Source organism: Uloborus diversus, chromosome 10, assembly GCF_026930045.1.
Source record: "Uloborus diversus isolate 005 chromosome 10, Udiv.v.3.1, whole genome shotgun sequence".
Classification (NCBI taxonomy): Eukaryota; Metazoa; Arthropoda; class Arachnida; order Araneae; family Uloboridae; genus Uloborus; species Uloborus diversus.
Genome location: NC_072740.1, coordinates 7,065,846 through 7,085,243, shown reverse-complemented (window position 1 = coordinate 7,085,243; position 19,398 = coordinate 7,065,846). Strand labels below are relative to the sequence as shown.

Genomic DNA, 19,398 nt, shown 5'->3' with positions numbered 1-19,398 from the left:
GTATGGCATTTAATGAAAAAAAATGGGAGTAGGGTTAGTGATCAAAAACAAACTTCACTAAAAGCCGATGTGAGCAGATGACTGGGTGCTTCTCTTTTCTCCTCTCTCATTTTTCCTCTCTGTCCATTAAGTTCCATGATTTGTCGAGCAAGCAATTTTTATTTTATTTGATCTTGATTTGCAAAAGAATGTAACTAATGTAAAAGTCTTCTATGTTAACATTTTTATGCGTTTGTTGTGTCTATATATACTATATGTGTGTGTGTGTGTTAGGGCAATGTGCTAATCTGGGCCCCTCCCGAAAAAAAATTCTGGATACGGCCTTGATAAAAAGTATACTCCAGATGACATTTTCTACTAAAAATTAAGTCTACTATTCATTTAGGGGACTAACAACAAGTTGAGGAAACAAAAAAAAAAGGTTTTTGATCATTTTTCATTGTAATAAGCTATAAATTTCAGAAATAGGTTAAAAAACTATCAAGAATCTATATTTATATTTTCGTGAAAGTATTTCTTATACCCACTGAGATGAAAGCATTTCTTTTAAATATGCAACTTTTTTTAAAGGTTTTCGGCTCATATCACGCAGAGTTTTCCGTCAAACGTTATTAAACTTTCAGAATACTTGACAGCATATTAGAAACATAATAAGATAATTTTGAAGTTAAAATATTGAAAATTTAAGGAAATATGAACGTTTAAAGCAATTAACTTTTCACTGCGCATGCGCGAAAGATAGCAATTTATAACGTTTATAATCCAAAGCTCAGATACATTCTACAACTCATAAAAAAAATTCCACCTCAATATCTTTAACATTTAAAAAGTTATCAGCGATCTAATGAGCCGAATTTCTATAATTCGTGGATAGGTGACGAATGGTAAGGGGTCGTTCGCAAACTGTCACTGTTTTCCTGTTGTCGTTGCAAAGTGATTCATAATAAGAACGGATTATTTGCGAACTATCCCTCAAGATTCGTGGTCTAGCAAAGAATTGTTAAAATTCAGCTCATTACATCGCTGATAACTTTTTAGATTTTAAAGATATCAAGGTGGAATTTTTTTATGAGTTGTAGGAAATATTTGGGCTTTCGATCATGAAAGTTATAAATTGCTATCTTTCGCGCATTCGCAGTGAAAAATTAATTGCTTTAAGCGTTCATATTTCATTAAATTGTCAATGTTTTAACTTTAAATTTTATTATTATGTTTCTCAAATATGCTGTTAAGTATTCTGGACGTTTAGTAACGTTTGACGGAAAACTCTGCGTGATAGGAACCGAAAACATTCACAAAAATTCTGCATTTTTGAAAGAAATGCTTATATCTCTGTGGGTATAAGAGATACTTTCACGAAAATATAAAATAAATTGAAGATAGGTTTTTAACTTATTTCTGAAAATTTATACCTCATTCCCAGTTATTTACAATGAAAAATGATCAAAAACCTATTTCTGTTTCCCTTCAATGTGTTGCTCTTCCTCTAAATGAATCCACTATAATATATAAATCTGTTCGCGTCCGTCTGTCTGTCTGTCTGAAGATCGATCTTCTCGAGAACCGCTGCGAATCGAGAGTCAAACGAGATACCCATCAATTTGAAATTTTCCAAAGAAAGCAATCGGACCAATTTCGTAATTGTGCGACTTTAATTAGCAGATATATTAATTAAAACGTTAATTAACATAACGTTATTCAGGAATTTTTATTTCCTTCCTGTTGCCATTTTGCATATGCGTGAGCAAGTAAAATTCTAATAATTGTTTTAAAAGAGATTTTTTTGGCTGCTGTCCAAATCTTAAAACAACGTTTCCATCAAGAATTTCATTTTAAATTAGTTTAAAATTGGTTGCCCTATTCGGAAATAGCCTTTATTTTATCATCTGTCCTTTTTTATTTCTTACATTCAACGTTCTTAACTCTTTTCAGCACATGAAAATTGTTTCTTTAGTTATGTTTATTGATTGTAGTGTAAGTTTATCATTCACCGGCCTCATATTTTGGTACACTTAGGATGTGCGACTAATTATGTTTATTTTGTTGGACTTTCTCCCGTCACGTGGGTGAGTTTTCGAATTGTAATAACTCTCTTTTTCCTTTCTGTTTCTATTTTTGAAATACAGTTTGTATCGTTAAAAGAACATGTTAAATTAAGATGTTTGGATTTCTTTAAGTGAAACAGAGTTGAACAAAAAGATTGTTTTTAAGGATTTTAACTAAAGCTAAATTGGAATCTGATGACTTGGTATTAAATACATGCTTATTGGTATTTATTTAATCTTGGTGCTTTAGTTTCACGTAATCAACCAAAAAGTGTGTGTCATTTTATGTAAAAAGCTGATTGTAATTGTGCATAATTATTTCAGATATAGTCTATCAGATGTAGTTCATTTTAACGTGAGCACAGATTATAGTTGATAATGCATATATCTTCATCTTTTGTGCTAATTGAAAATACTCATAACTTGTATCATTGATAACTATGATTAACGTTAAAGAGATTTTTGCCAAAAATATGCTCTACTGGTGTTTTGCAAACCTTGCATTACGCGTATTTATTTCCTCCTTAGCGCTCTAGAAACTGATGCCAGAGTAATACAAAAACATCAATTGGACATCTCTTTCATTTTTTAAGTAGCCCGTGCAACGCCAGGCACGCAGCTAGTAGTAGACATAATTTTTGTTGAAAAATAGCAGCTAAAGTATACGTTTTATGTGAAAAAAATACATAGCAATTGGTCGTTTATCTCTCGAGAAATCCGTAAAAATGTGAATTTTTGAAAGTGTCCCAATATTTTTAGTCATATAGTGTAGAAAAGTCTGCTGAAATATTGCGTCGTCTGTTCATCGATGAAAAAGTCAATGTCTTTGTGAATAAAGAAAGTGACGAAGACTAACCTTACTTACAAAATCATCATAAATTGTTGGAAAATAGCTAATGTCATTTATTTAAAAAAATATGTTAAACGGTGTCTACATTATAAGAAAGTTACTTTAATATTCGAAATTTTTTGCCTTTATTAGATCCAGACTGAAAAATTATTTAAAATAGTGTGGACAAATTATATAATCGTCTTTATGTACAATTTAGCATTGAATAATATTTATTTAAAAACTCTTAAATATATTTTTTTTCACTTCAAATATCTTCATGAAGGATCTGTCTTTATTTTTTAATGGTTTTCTTTATGTTTTTCCTCTGGTAAACTAGTATTTTCGAAATAAAAAAGATATATATTTTTTAATTTTCTTTTTTACTTAGCAGACGATTTTGTACCGACTTGTTCAAATAAATTTTTTGGCAATAAAAAATATTTTTATTTGTTTAAACGCAAGATTATGAAAAGAAAAATCACTTTTTAATTTGTTTTCGTATTGTTCCAAAACTTCAAAAATACGAAAAAATTCCTGAGTGTAGAGGAGTATAAAAGACATTTTCCTACAAAATTTGGTGAGTAACACTTATCAGAAAAGCATTGAAAAAAATATTTAAATTTTATTTCCGTCGCCAAAATCGGCTTTTCGTTTAAAAATTATGACTATAATAATTTTTCATGCATTTTATTCGTAAGAATAAGCAAAAAAATTACCATTCATTGATTTTGAATGAAAAAAAAATTAAAATCGAAAAAACAGGTTTTTTTTTTAACTCGAAGGTCATTTAAGATAAGGAGCTGAAAATTTGACTAAATTATTTTTATTCGACACCAAATTGATTCCTTTAAGTTCGAGTCAAAAAAAGCTGCAAGGAGAGATTTAACGTAGAAAGCCAGTTACGACCTTTTACACAAAATGCAGCGGTATACAACTTTGTACCAATAGCTTTGAAAATATACCTATATTTCTTCGCTCAATTTTGAAGTGAAATTTTTTCGGCTGCTTTAGAATTAACCTTAATATAAAGATTTTTAAGATTAACTTCTATTGAGCATTGTGATCAAGAAATCATTATTGATTTTATTTCATACCTTTTACGAGAAACAAGTTTATAGAACATTCTTGAGATTGAAAACGAACTTTTTATTTTTGATCTTTCGCACAACAACTTATTTGAATTTTCCCACCCCTCAGAAGTTTCCACCCACGCTACGGGCCCCAATTTACCCCAGGGATACATTTATTTTACTACTTAATAACTGAAATCAAAGTTTAAAAAAATATTATTTGAAAAAGTTTACTTCCGATTCAAGAACTGCTTCTACTTACGAAATATTAGGGAACAAAATATTTTCTGACAGTTGCTATTAGTTAAAGAAAGTTATAAAACCAAGCAAACTAGAGGACTGGCGGAGGTAGCTATTACAGAAAGAGTAAGTTCGAAAAAAGTTCAATTTTTTGCAGGAATGATGATATGGGGCTGTGCTATAAACTTGCCTAACGAAAACGGTGTAATAATGCTTCCTCTTCCAGCACACACTAAGCATCGTTTACAGCCCTTGGACGTGGCCTTTTCCAAGCCTCTGTAAACACATTTCAATCGAACCTGTGATACGTGGATGCGAAAACACCCAATGAGGTCCATTACCCAATATAAAATAAGAGAACTGTTGGGTGACTCTTATGGACAAACTTTAAGCGTAGCCAATATTCTGTCAATGGATTCTCTAGAACAGGAGTTTGACTCGTTAGTACAATTGTGTTTAATGACAGCGACTCTGCAGAAACCTTGTCAGAAGTTTGTAGTCCAGATGAGACTAACAAAGTAAACATGCTGCATGTTTTGTGTCAGCTGTTCAAGATGCACAAGAACAATGTACGGATAAAATTAATGCAAGTTTCGAGGAATCAGTGGTTAGTTCTCATTAAGTTATGATCATCAGTTCTATTGATGATTTTGTTAAGGTGGCACACATGCTTTGCATAAAAAATGGAAGGTAGAAGAAGGAAACCTACTTCGGCAAACGTTATAAGGTCATCGACGCAGAAAAAGGACACAGAACAGGAAAAGCCGCAAAAGAAGGAGCAAAAAACCGCACAAAACAATTGGTATTGCAATATTTGCCATAGAGAGGAAGTACGAAGAATGATTTAGTGTATGAAATGCCATCAGAGGGTTCATCAACACTGCGCCAAGTTAGCCCAAAGCAAAGGAAATTCTATTGCAAATCCTGTAAAAAGACTTGTACGGTTCAAATGCAAATTATTATATCATTACTGTTACGGTTCCATTTAGGAAGCGCATGGTTCAACATAGGTACATATATTCCTAAATTGAACTTTTGCAACTTTGTAAAAAATAATTTTAAAAAAATTATCGTTAGACTTACAGAAAATACAAATACCTATGGCGGTTCCTAATTAATTTGGCTTCAGACGCCCTATTTTTTATTTTTGTTTTGCTTCACATTTAGCGACACGGGCATCTTGTTCTTAGGGGGTCCAATATAGGCGGCCTTCCCCTAATGATTGTATACTTTCGTTTTATAAATATTTTTACCGATCTGGTACATTTATTTTAAGCCTTTTTTTTTATCTGACAGTTGTTTAGCTGACGAAATGATCATTTTCAAAATTTATAATTTTGAAAGTGTGTTTTTGTATAAAATAATTGCATTCTTAAGAGTTAGAGCTAAAAAAAATGAACTAACCTTTCTGACAATGTATCCTTTTGTCGCTTCCATTGGAACGACAGAATAATAGGGCAAGTTCACAAATATTGGAGGATTGTCATTTACATCTGTCACGGTTACTTCTACCAAGATATGAGCAATTTGGTTGGGCGATGTGACTTCACTTTTGACTTCAACAACAAGCGTGTAGAAGTTTTGCTGCTCTCGATCAAATGGGATGCCTTTCGTTCGAATCACACCAGATGTAGTTCCAATTTCGAACATTTCAGAGGGATTTAATATTTTAAAAGTTAAATGTTCATTTAATGCTGTTCCAATAACTGTAATTACGGCAACAGTGACAACATTTGCTGAATTTTCTTCTACCTTTGCAGTGTACTTTGTTTTGCTAAATCTCAACGAACTGGCTCGCGATTCTTTAACTTTGATCGAAACTTTAGAACTTGCTTCATATTCACTGTCACTTGCTGATACAACAAGCTGATATTCTTCATTCATATCCTCTGGATTGCGAACTATGATTTTTCCTGTGTTCTCATCAATTGAAAATTTATCTCCAAAGTTTCCTGAAACGATGTTGTATTTGATCGCAGTGGTAGCAACAGTATCTGGATCCGTTGCCTTTACAGACGTAACGACAACCCCTTGATGAGTCGGTAAAAGTAAGACGGCAGCATAGGATGGATGTTCAAACTGAGGAGGACAATCGTTGATGTCAGTTACAAAAATTGTGACAGTTGCTGGAACAATAGCACTTAGTCGAGGCTTTCCCATATCAGTCACCTGAACGGTGAAGGTATAATTGGCGAATTTTTCATGATCCAAAACTTGAGACGTACTAATTGCTCCTGAAATAAAGGAGTTAAGAAAATTTGACATAGCATACTTGAAATATTAATTGTAATGTTTATTGCTTAAATAATTTTAGAAGAAAAATACTGTAAAATTGATAACGTCTCAGTTCTAAAAGATTCCTTATAAAATAGCATGCAATTGACATGGCTTTAGTAAACACTAATTTACCCAAAAAAAAAAAAAACAGTAATACAACTCATATTAGTGTAGTGTCATTAGCCCTAAGATATTTCTGTCACCTTAGCTTGTTTTTCAAGTTGAAAAATAAAGAATGTATATTGAAAAAAAAGTCACCAAAAAGTTTTCTACGGCAGTACATTTCAATTTAGAACAATGGGCTTCTATTTGAAAAGCAATTTTTTGGGCGGGGGGGGGGGGTGAAAACAAGGGATGACAAAAATACCTTCGAATTTTCGCTCAATAGACATTGCATAGTATACAATTCAGGAAATAATCAGAAAAAAGGACAAGCAGAAACAGATGCTAAAAGATTGCAGCACTATATTTATCGACATTGCTCCCGTGATTTTCCAAGCATTTGTCACAGCGTGGTACAAGTTTTTGCATGTCTGTTCATAGAAAGTTGCCGCCTGTACAGGGCTTTGGCTGGGAGGTTTTTGAGCATTTTCCGGACTGCCCGACCACGCTGGCAGCAACATTCATTAGTTTTGGCATCTAAAAATGTTTGTTTGGTGTCTTTCCTTCGCAGTCAATGGCACAACATCAATGATGAGCTCTGAGAACATGTTACCCCATGGTTGACTACACAGGTGGCAACGTTCTACGAATCGGCATACTAAAATCTGTACCACGCTACGACAAATGCTTGGATAATCACGACTAATACCTCTTTTGCTTTCAACGGTTTCTTAAAACAAATTTTGTTTTATGCATATACATAGCTTTGATGTCTAACACTTCTTTTGCTTTCAACGGTTTCTTAAAACAAAATTTTGTTTTATGCATATAGTACATAGCTTTTTACGTTTAATTTCTTTTTCAAAACTTTTTTCAATCACTTTTGCGAATAAAAAAGGGAAAATAGATTTCCTACTTTCCTGTTAATATCTATATTTCTATTTTTATCCAAGATAGTAATAAAATATTTTTCGTTGCATTTATTTTATGAGCTTTTTATATTGCATTCAAATCAATCTAGAAGAAAGGAAAATAAAATTATGTATCTAGTTCACTTTTCATTACAAAAATGTAAACTGAAATCTTGTAATCATTGAACATTCACTGTATCACAGCTAGACGAATCTATAAAACATAAAATTAACTTCATGAAAACATTGCGTTTCGAAAATGAAGCTAGGTGGACACATTCTTAAATTTCAGTTGTAATCATCGTTAAATCATCATGTTGCTTCGTAAATATATTCCTCACCTCATATCATCATTCCGTATACATACAATAAACCGAGACCTTGAGTTGGAGCGGGAAAGTCAGGGTTAGGGATTTGAATCCTGATCCCAAATCCCGGTAGGTAGTTCCCGATCCCGGTTTTGTAGGTTCAAAAGGCTTTCTGTGTTCCGACATCAGTGACGGCACAAGGCATGTGTGAACTGTGGAACATCAGTACACTTCTCTATGGGTCCCGCGGCAAGGATCCACAAGGGCCTCCGCTACCCTACAAAAAAGACGCCATTGTCCAACAAAGAAGGAAAATGGGTCTAATCCTTATATATTATTTCTGTATCCTGGTTTTTATTCCTACGCGAGATCTTCCTCAATTCTTGATCGATTTCTTTGATTTACACATCATTTTAAAGCTTATCGTGCAGGCTAATGACGAAAAATAGACCCACGGTCTAAAAATTGTTTTTTTTTTCCTGTCAAAAAAAAGAAAAACCTGTTTTAAAGCACCGGGACTCAAGATTTCGTTAAATTTATAAGTTTAACTTGCGCTGTGACCGACAGAGCTGAATAGCTCGATCGGCAGAATGTTCGAATGTAAACAGAAGAACGAGTGTTCAGGCCCGGCAGAACGATCCACATCAAAAAATTAAGACGAATATCATGCATTACATGAACACTTGAAAACAATAAATAACACAAGTGAGGCAATAAAATAAATGCGATGGAAACGCTCCTTGCTGGAACGAAAACGTTATGCAACCTGGAGCTAAATCGACTCATAATTGTATGGTTTTCCTTTTTTTCTTTTTAAAGCTTTGGTCCCGGTCAGAAAACTAAAGAATCATGTTAGCGAAAATAAAAGTATCAGGTTTAAGATTTCAGACTACAATGGAATATTTTTTCTTTTCACTTAGTTAACATATGAATATTTAGTAGAAAACGAAGTAAAAATTAAAATTACTAACAACTTGATGGGTAAAATATCATTTTTTTTTTCCTTCGGCAAAAAACAAATAGCCAGTCTCATTTTCACTTCATTCGAAAACCTACGCTTAAAAAACGAACTTAGTTCAACTGATTTCATATTTTATCCGTTCGGTTAAATGATGAACATCTGCTGCCATCTAAGCCATAACGGTTCAAGCAGATGCGATAACAAATTGTATAAAGCTTCAAAAATAAAAACACTTCTCTTCAATATCTTATCTTATATATTATTTCTGTGGATTATTTTTCTGCGGTATGCGAGATCTTTCTTATTTCTTGCAGAATTCCTACCTCATTTTAAAGCTTATGGGGTGGGCTAATGACAAAAGTCGACCTACGATCAAAAAATAAATTTTTCGGAAAAGCAGCATTTGCTGTTGCAAAACCTTGATGCAGCCTGTAGTTCTTATGCAGGCTTTTTTTTTTTTCCAATTTTTTGCGTCATTTCGGCGAAAAAAAAAATCACAATTAACCTGTTTTTTTTTTTTTTTTTTTTTGATAAAGCTTAAAAGCACTGGACTTAGTTGTCCAGTTAAATTGATAAGTTTTTTCTCGTAGAGCGTTTGGCTATAAACTAGCTGAACTTCAGGCCCGCCCGGGATGTCCGCCATTACAGCTCATTTAGATTAATATTACGCATTACATGTACTCATAACATTCAACAGATAACACACGTAAGGTAACAAAATAAATGTACCGGAATACTCCTTGGCGTTTCGACTCCTTTATGCAGGCTACAGTTATTATTCAGATAAGTTGACTATTAATCGAAGGGTGTTCTTTCTTTTTTTAAGCTTTGACTCCTTTCGGATAACTAAGCATAATGTAAGCATTAAAAAAAAAAGTATTAGATTTAAAAATTCAGACCTCAAGGGAATCCTTTTTGTGCAGAAGAACTTTATCGTTTATCATGTATGCTGAAATGTAGTTTTTTCTAATAGCAGTGTTCGACCTTTTGTATATATAAAAAAATACAACGCCAAATTAAAATTACGAGTTTCACCCAGTAAACCTTTAACTATTTATTCGAATACGATATAAAACATTAAAATTCAATCAAGATGGACACAAGGAATTCTATAGGCCATTCATGAATGGCCTAGGCCATTATTGAACGATCTTTGACAACAACAAATTGCCTCCTCCAGGCTTTGGGGGTGTTGATTTGCAAAATTCCTTGTGTATGTAATAGGTGTGGCAAATAGAGTCGCAAGGTTTCAATGCTATAAATATAAGTAATTGCAATTATATTGTAATTCGCTGTTCTTTAGTTATAAACATACCCAAATGCTTATGCAATTTTTAATTTTTAAAATATAAATTTCGAAAAATTCTCGATTACTCCTAACATAAAAATATACTGTATTTTCCATAGCTAAAATATAAATTTAAAAAAAAATATCCAGATCGGAACAATGCAGAAATCTATACCTTTAATTAATTTTCTTCTATTTCAGTACATAGTCCTTTATTATCATCAAATTCTTGCGATTCACAAGATTTAGAAATCGAAATGGGTATCTATTCTAATCTGTTGTACTTTTGCTTTCTACAGCTGGTCTACCGCAATGCAAAAAAGCTTGACAACTATTGATATCTGCTCGCCTTTCATCACTGTTAGACAGATGCCATATTAGGGATAAAGATGTTGTTCATTTATTAACAGCCTATGTAGATGCAGTAAATTTAAATCCAAATGACCTATTGATCAATCATACATTCCTTAAGAGAGCAAAAGAACATCTTCGAGCGGTAAAATTAAATTTCATGAAATTAAAGTTAGATTTTGTAGTTATTCACTGGGATACAAAGCTACATCCATATGTAACTGGAAAAAGAACGCCGACAGGATTACCGTGATAACTTCAGGTCCTGATATTGAACAGCCTCTCGGAATTCCTTAGATATTTCTTCAGTTGTATATGATATCTTAGATGATAGTTCTTTATTTCTAACTGTTCTAGCTGTAGTGTTTGATACAACGACTTGCAATACCAACCGTATAAATTGTGCATGCAATTTTTTAGAGCAAAAACTGAACGGTGATATATTACATTTGGATTGCCATCATCATGCACTTGAAATCGTGCTGCAGAGTGTGCCCTTAAAGAAGTTCTTGCCTTTTGTAGTTCTAAATCAGATATTCAATTATTTAAGCACTTCAAAATTTTGTCTCCATCATCCTTATATATTATTTCTGTAGCCTGTTTTTGGTTTCTACGCGAGATTTTCCTCAATTCTTGATCGATTTCTTTGATTTACACCTTATTTGAAAGCTTTTCGTGCAGGCTACTGACGAAAAATAGACCCACGGTCTAAAAATTGTTTTTTCGGGCAAAAAAAACCTGTTTTAAAAAACCAGAATGAGGTTTTCGGTTAAATTTATAACTTTAACTTGCACTGTTATCGACAGAGCTGAATAGCTTGATCGGCAGAGCGTTCGACTGGTAACCAGGAGAATGCGTGTTTGGGCCCACGTCCGGGCAATGTGTATCAAAAAATTAGAAAAATATCGCGCATAACATGAACAAATATGAGGGAATACATGAGGTAGAAACGCTCCTAGCTGTTATGAAAACTTGATGCAACACGGAGCTAAATTGGTACTCAATTGTAAGGTTTTTTTTTTATTTTTAAGCTTTGGCTATAGGAAGAAAATTAAAGCATAATGTAAGCGAAAATATAAGTATCAGTTTTAAGATTTCAGACTACATTGGAATTGTTTTTTGTTCAGTAAAATATAATAAAACATATGTTAAAATATAGATTCTTCTAATGAGTTTTTGACTCTTTGTACAAATAAAAAAAATACTACCTCAATTTAAAGGGTGATATATATATTTTTCTTCTTTTTGCAAAAAAACAAATAGCGTAGCACTTTTTTACTACATTTGAAAAACTACGCTTAAAAAAGAACTTAGTTCAAATTATTTTGTATTTTAACCGTGCTGTTAAATGATGAACACGTGCTGCCATCTAAGTCATAACAGTTCAAACAGCCTGCGATAACAAATTGTAAAAATTTTCAAAAATAAAAACACTTCTCGGCAAAAAAAAAAAAAAATTAAAATTACCTGTGGGGTTTTTTTTTTTTTTCGGTAGAGCGTTCGGCTATAAACTGTCTGAACTTCGGGCCAGTTCGGGCTGTCCGACATAATAGCAAATTTACAGTAATATTACGCATTACATGTACTCATAACATACAACAGATAACACACGTAATAAAATAAATGCAGTGGGAACACTATTTGGTGTTTCGACTCCTTTATGCAGGCTACAGTTATCATTCAGATAATTTGACTGCTAATCGAAGGATGTTCTTCCCTTTTTTTAAGCTTTGACTCCGTCCACACCACTGAGCATAATGTAAGCATAAAAAAAAGTATTAGATATACCTCAAGGGAATCCTTTTTGTGCAGAAAAACATTTTCATTGTATGCTGAAATGTAGATTTTTCTAATAGCAGTTTTCGAACTTTTGTACAAATGAAAAAATACTACGCTAAAATAAAACTACGAGTTTCAACCAGTAAATCTTTAATTATTTATTCGAATACCATATAAAACATTAAAATTATTATCAACTTCATTAGTGAGAAATCATTTTCTACTCCTCTGCTTTCGGCTGAAAAAAAAAAAAAAACATTTTGTCTACGTTCGAAAAATTACACTTAAAAAACGGCCTCAGTTCAACTGGTTTTGGTTTTGAAATTTAAGAGTTCGATTAAAAGAAAAAAAAACATGTGCTGGCATTCAAGCCGTAACGATTAAAGCAGCCTGCTATGGGAAAATGTATCAATTTTCAAAAATGAAAACACTTATTTTCAATTTAATTTATTATTTCTCTAGAATGTTTGTTTCAATCGCTACGCGAGATCTTCCTCATTACTTAACCAAATTTCATGTTTTACGAATAATTTTAAAGCGTATCATGCTGGCTAATGACAAAACATAGACGCATGATCTTTTTTTTCTTATCAAAAAGCTTTTTTGCTGTTTTTATTACACATTGCTTCAACGAATAGCATTCGGGAAGGAAGGCGCAATTGCTCGGTTGGTTGGAGTGTCGTGCTGATAATCAGAATGGCGCCAGTTCGAATCCGTGCCAGTAAATATCTCTTTAATATTTCTTTATTTCCGTCAGAGGCTCTCATAGGCAGAATGGTATTTGCCACAACCCGTTTTTTCACATGCACAATTACTGCTTTTTCACGAGTCACTCAGTCACGCTTTTAATGATATTTATGTTTGCATTGAAAATACGTACAACCAAAAAGTGTTCGATTATCACATTATCACAACGTTGTATTTAACGAGGTTTTGTTGCTGATGTCTTCAAATTACATGCCTTCTTTTGTGCGTTTACGTTTTTCCGTTTACTTTTTTCGATTCTTCTTCATAAAATTATTTTTTTGAAATTTTTAAAGAGTGAAATGCCGCATGAAACGGTTCGAAGCACAGTGCGGAGTTCCGCACGGGTGGACTAGTCCCAGATTAAAACAACTCACTTACCCTCCTCTGTATTCTACAAACCTGCCAACTTTCCCGTTTTTTTTTTTCCTTTTTTCTTTCTTTTTTTTTTCTTTCTTTTTTTTTTTTTTTTGCCTATTTTTTCCAGTTTAACGTTTAAGCACCAATTTCTCCCGTTTTTCTTCAGATTTTTTAAATTTTATCATTATTTTATCTTAAATTATATCGAAATTTCCGTTTGTAAAAGGAAAATCATTTTTCTATTCCTGATTAAAGGGCACTGCCATAGCCTCTCGATTTCTCCAAGATTCGGTGGCACCACTCTTCTGTACAGTATATCGTATGCACGTGAGAAAAAGGCATTAGCAATTTCAGTGCATTGCAGGTGACTGGACATAAATAGCGTAAGGGTGGTAGATTTTTGTGAAATAAATTTCTTTGTTCCATCTGTACTTTTTTTATTTCAAAGCGGTACTTACTTTAAAAACAGCCCTCGTATATCAATAAATTCCATGAACCACAACATTTGATAAACAAAAAGCTTTTTGGACCAACCTATTAAAAATGCATATTTAAAAATAAAAAAAATTTTTTTTTTTGACTGTGCTTTCGAGTTTTTGTTATTAATATTTAGCGTGAGAAAAATCAAGTTTTACGAAGCGTTCCCAGAGTTTTTATCTTATGAAGTAACGATCTATGACTTGCAACATGAAATATGCAAAAATTTCTTACCAGTACTCGAATCTATTCGAAAAAAAGCAGTAGCCGATTTTTCAACTATCTTATAATGGAGAACTGCATTTAGTTCAGAGTCTGCATCGGTAGCCGCAACAACAAGAGGCAGATTGAACTCATTCAACACAATACTGTCAGCATCCATAGCTTCACTTATCACACCAGTGACATCCGACTCCAAGAAAGTGGGATGATTGTCATTTCGATCCAGTATGTGGACAAGAACTTTCGCACGTGCTGCAGCTCCTACCATATTTGTCGCTCGCACTGTCAGGTTGTAGAACATATTCATTTCATAATCTAGTGACTTAGTCGTATGTATAATGCCTGAAGTTGGGTTGATGACAAAACTGTCATCAGTATTTCCCTCTATAATTTCATAGTATACAGATGATCGACAAGTGGCAGACACTCCCACCACTTTCAGTTCGCTTCTTCCATTTTCGAAAAGCTCAATCACATACTCCGATCTATCGAACTTGGGTGCTGCATTGTCTGCTATCGTAACGATAATATGCACGTTTACACTCGAGTTGAGCGGTACATCTCCATGATCAGTGGCTCGAATGCTAACAAAATATTCCGACATCGAGTTACGGTCCAAATTTTGGGCAACTTGGATGATGCCGAGCGTTGGATCAATAGAGAATGCCCCACCGACGTTGCCTACAAAGAAAATAATAGATTTTGTATAATCCAGAACGATTAATAAGACAATCAAAACGATCAAAAAATACACTGAACAATAAAAAAAACTTTTAACTGCAGCTACAAATTATATTTACTAACAATTCTAGGATCAAACAATATATGAATAAAAGAAAGTAAATAAATAAATAAAATAAGTAAATAAAATCTGAGAATTTTTCAAATTGTTCAAAGTAAGAACTCAGGTTAATGTGTCAAAGAAAATTTTCTACAATCGTTCTTATGTAAGCACCATAACATTCAATGCATAACATTATGTTAATACAGGTATAGTAGTGGTAAAAAAAATTGCATCACCCGTGAAATCCGAATATTTTTAGCATTTATAAGTAATTATGAAATATTTAACGGTTCTTGCATCATATAACACGAATTGGCATCGGTACATGACGCAAGCTCTATTGCGTAAGATTGCATCATCCTTCTAACTGTATTAAAAATAAAAAAAACAGTTGAATGTTCGACGCATTCATTTACGATCTGGACTAATGAGTTGCAGTCTGTCGAAATACGTTCAACTGACACCACAAAAGGAAGAGTGTTGCCGTTGCATTGGACAAAGAAGGATTGTCGTCACGTTCCATAGCAAAAAGAATAAACTGTTCGCAATCGACTGTTGTTCGACTACTGAATAAACTAAAGAGCACCGGAAGCACATTAAGAAAGAGTGGCAGTGGTCATCCACGAATATCCAATGTAGCGCAGGGCAGGTATTTGATACGACTCAGTCTTCGGAACAGACAATCATCTTCCACAGACCTTAGAACAGCATGGAAAACGAATCGGGTGTTCACGCATCCACGTCTACTGTACGAAAACGACAGTGTGGTGCGAGTGTTGACCAAAAAATGAGAAAACAGCGTCTAGACTGGAAAAAAGCTCATCAAGAGTGGACTGTCGATCAATGGAATTCAGTTGTGCTTTCGGACGAGTCCAAATTCAATCTGCATGGGCCCGACGAACAGCACACAGTTAGACGCCGCAAAGGAGAGGAATACCATCCCGACTGCATTCAACACACAGTCAAGCAACCCGTATCTCAGATGATTTGGGGATGTATTTCTGATCAAGGAGTTGGTGGGCTTCACTTTGTGCAAGGAACAGTAAACGCTCAGGTGTATATTGGCGTTTTGGAGGAGAAATTGCTTCCTACTATCCGGGATCACTTTACTTCAGTTCCAAACGTCATTTTCCAGGATGATTCTCCTCCGTGCCATAGGGAAAAACTGGTAAGTAACAATCTAAAAACCTTTATCCTGCCATTAGACTTAAATTGACATAGGGTTAAGTTTTTTTTTCTCTAAACACACACGCAGGTTCAGAAATCAAAAAATGAGCATGGGGTCAGCAGTTTACCTTGGCCCGGAAACAGCCCCGGTCTAAATCCGATCGAAAATTGTTGGAATAGAATGGGTGTAGAAGTGATGAAACATAAGCGAACATCACTTGAAAAACTCCGGGAATCAATAATTCGAGTCTGGCACCATGAACTCAGTAAAGAATACATTCAATCACTCATCCGTTCAATGCCCCGTAGATGTCAAACTGTCATTAAAGCTAGAGGCGGACCAACAAAATATTCGGTCATATTTTATGATGTTCAAACATTTTCATGTTACTTTGTTTATTTTTGAACAGAAAGAGTGTTACAATTAAAACCTCTACTTACTTTTTCGTCGTCGTTCGGTAACTTGGCAACGTGGATGCAATTCATATTGTACTTGTTACAGTTTTGGTCATATATTTCAATAAATAAAGTAAACAATTATCGGATTCCTGCTCTTAAATGTCTATTTCATAAGTTTTGCAGAATTTCACATACATTCATCGTTAATCGGTCAAATAAAACTTCTCACATATCCCACTGTTGTGAAAATGCGAGGGTGATGCAATTTTTTTTACCAGCACTGTATATACCACAGTGTCATGTTAAAGTAACATAGGAAAAGAAATATAGGTGACTTTACAGTACTCTTTTAAATGACACAAATACAACATTTCAAAATTTTAAATCATTAACTGTTGACAACATCTTGTGGGTGTCAACTGCTAATAACTCCGGAAACATTCATTTGACAGCTTACAAGTAAGAAAAGAAAAAAATAAGAACATACGTATTATAAAATGTATATACTAATGGAAAGCAGTAATAAGGAAAATAGAGTAAGAAATAAACAACGTCAGAAAAGCACAAATTCGCAGATTACTGCAGACACGTGTCTGTAGTAATCTGGGAATTTGCTTTTCTGACGTTGTTTACTTCTTACTCTACTGTTCAGCACAAAAGTATTTATTTATCTTAATAAGAAAAATGTCTGAGTGGAATCAAAATGTCATTAGGATAATTAATGCCATTAGGATGCTCACATTCTCCATTTATATATTTTTTAAGAACTCAGAATTGTGGCTGTTCATACACTATCCCCATAAATTTCACTTGCTACCTTTTGATTTTCATTTCTTTTTTTTCCTTCTAGTTTTTAGCCTATTTCTTCGGAAAGAAAGATTTAACATATGCAAAAATATCGCTAAAAATAAATACCCAATTCAATAAACATTGGAAAATAAAAATTCTGAAAGTTATTTAACAAAATTTGAAACTTACCAGACACTATGGAATACGTAAGTTGAGCATTTTTCCCTTTATCTCTATCTATGGCAATAACTTGAAGTACTGATGTCCCGATGGCAGCTGTTTCAAAAATTTGTCCTTCAAACATGCTTGTTAAAAATTGTGGAGCGTGGTCATTGTGATCATGAACATTGACTTCCAATCTTGTAAAACATTTCTTGGATGGCGTACCGCTGTCCATTACAGCAACGGTAAGAATGTGTCGTTGTGCTGTTTCGTGATCCAAAGGTTGTGCGATTGATAATATTCCTCTTCTTGAGTCTAATCTAAATTTGGATATGCTCTGACTTGCGCTGAAAGAGAATTATTCAATAAATAATCAAGCAAGGAAAATCATTTTTATTGCTTTTGATACAAAAGTCAAGCTTTAGTTAATGCAGAATCCACTGAAACAGCTGTGATCCTTAAATTTTCATTCAACATTTTTCAGAAACCATATGACATAAAACGAAGACGAGAAGTGATTTTTATGTGTAGTTCAAACTACATTACGCAAAAGGTTATTATATAGGGTATTCCAACTGGCGAATGAATGCACTCAAAGAACACAGCTCGGAATTTTTTTAAAGATTCAAAAGATTTTGTTTAGATGAAATAGCAGCAATCACTTCTTTCTATGCATTTCCAATACGGAAACAAGAAAATGTTGCGTTTGTTCATTGGTTAGATGTGTTAATTTTCTGGGTTGCCAAACATTTTTTCACTTATCCCACCCCTCCCCAAATCTTGATATAGATTATAGAACAGAAAAAGTTCTCATCATTGAAAATAATAATTACGTATATCAATAAAAAGTTTTACTATCATGTGTGAAATGCTAGTTTTTAGCGATAGGTGTTAAGAGTTTTTGAAAATGAAATTCTTTTTTGCTCAAATGTTAATGCACAGTTTTTTTCTTTTTTTTAAAGAAAAAAGGAAAAATTGCTTAGAAAATTCAGTCTGGACTGCAAAAAAATCATAAAATTAACAGCCAAAGCCATTGGCGATTTTGCATACTTGAAGATTGATCAAAAAACGAGCAAGCGAAGAGTACTTTATGTAATATTTAGAAACATTAAATATTGGGCCAAAAACACGAAATAAAAAACCAATCTTACAAAATACATTTACAACAAACAAAAAATTATGGCTGCTCTTTCTCCTTTTTTTTTTTTTTTTTTTTCTGTGCGTAAAATAAGTCTACGGATCACAAGATTATGCAGATACTCAAAAAAGTTTTTAGCGGAATAACTTGCTATAAAGGGGGGAAAAACAGACTTATGGCCCTATGCCAGAAAAAATCGGCAGCATTCCGCTTCAGATGGACGTCATGTCAGAAGATATCTGCGTTTCCGAAATTTTTTTCCAGAGACGGTCGAGGAAAGAGTTGTGACGTCAATCCGAAGCGAAATGATTCCTTGCCGTTTCAGGAGTAAGGTATTATAGCGCTTTGCATACTTTACCTGTTATGAATAGTGTAGAGTAATCGCTTGTCTTGATCTCTGTCGAAAGCTTCCAGTTTCAATATTTCGGTATCTACAGGACTGTTTTCACCAATTTCTACCTTGTAAGTATGTTCCAAAAACTCTGGCATATAGTTATTAATACTCATCACTTTCACCGCCAGCTAAAAATCATAAATTCAAAAAACGTGACATTAAAATAAGTTTATTATAAAACACTTCTTCTTCATTCATAAAGTATTGAAAAAAATTGGTGAAATGCCAAAAAAAAAAAAAAGGTTTCAATTTGTTTGCTAGAAAGGATGGTATTCAGTAAGTTACCGCCCTATAGCCAGGGCTAAGGCAGAAATACATGAAATACACCGCCTATAGAGCGGTAACTTACTGAATATACCTGCCTTGCCTTCAATATTCGAGATGAACCGAACCATTGTTCCGGTCACTCGTCTGGTCAGTGCTAATTGTATTAGCTACCAGTTTGTTTGGCACTCTTCTTTCACTTCCTTAAGAGGTTTTCCACCTCCAGCTCAGTCACTCCTATGCCGGGCTGATGAGTGCTAACAAGCACGAAACTGCAGTCCTCGGCTGGAAATGACTGAGCTGGCGGTGTATTTCATGTAGATGGTGTTTAAAT

At 33.7% G+C, this 19,398-nt stretch overlaps 1 protein-coding gene across 1 annotated transcript in view; it reads right to left on the bottom strand.

The window, feature by feature from the left end:
• The window catches only part of LOC129231593 (fat-like cadherin-related tumor suppressor homolog), a 354,750-nt gene that overhangs the window by 120,016 nt on the left and 215,336 nt on the right, over positions 1-19,398 (bottom strand). The window contains 4 exon segments of the mRNA XM_054865953.1: positions 5,592-6,421; positions 13,980-14,648; positions 17,296-17,615; positions 18,765-18,928. Coding sequence (XP_054721928.1) covers positions 5,592-6,421; positions 13,980-14,648; positions 17,296-17,615; positions 18,765-18,928 — 1,983 coding nt within the window.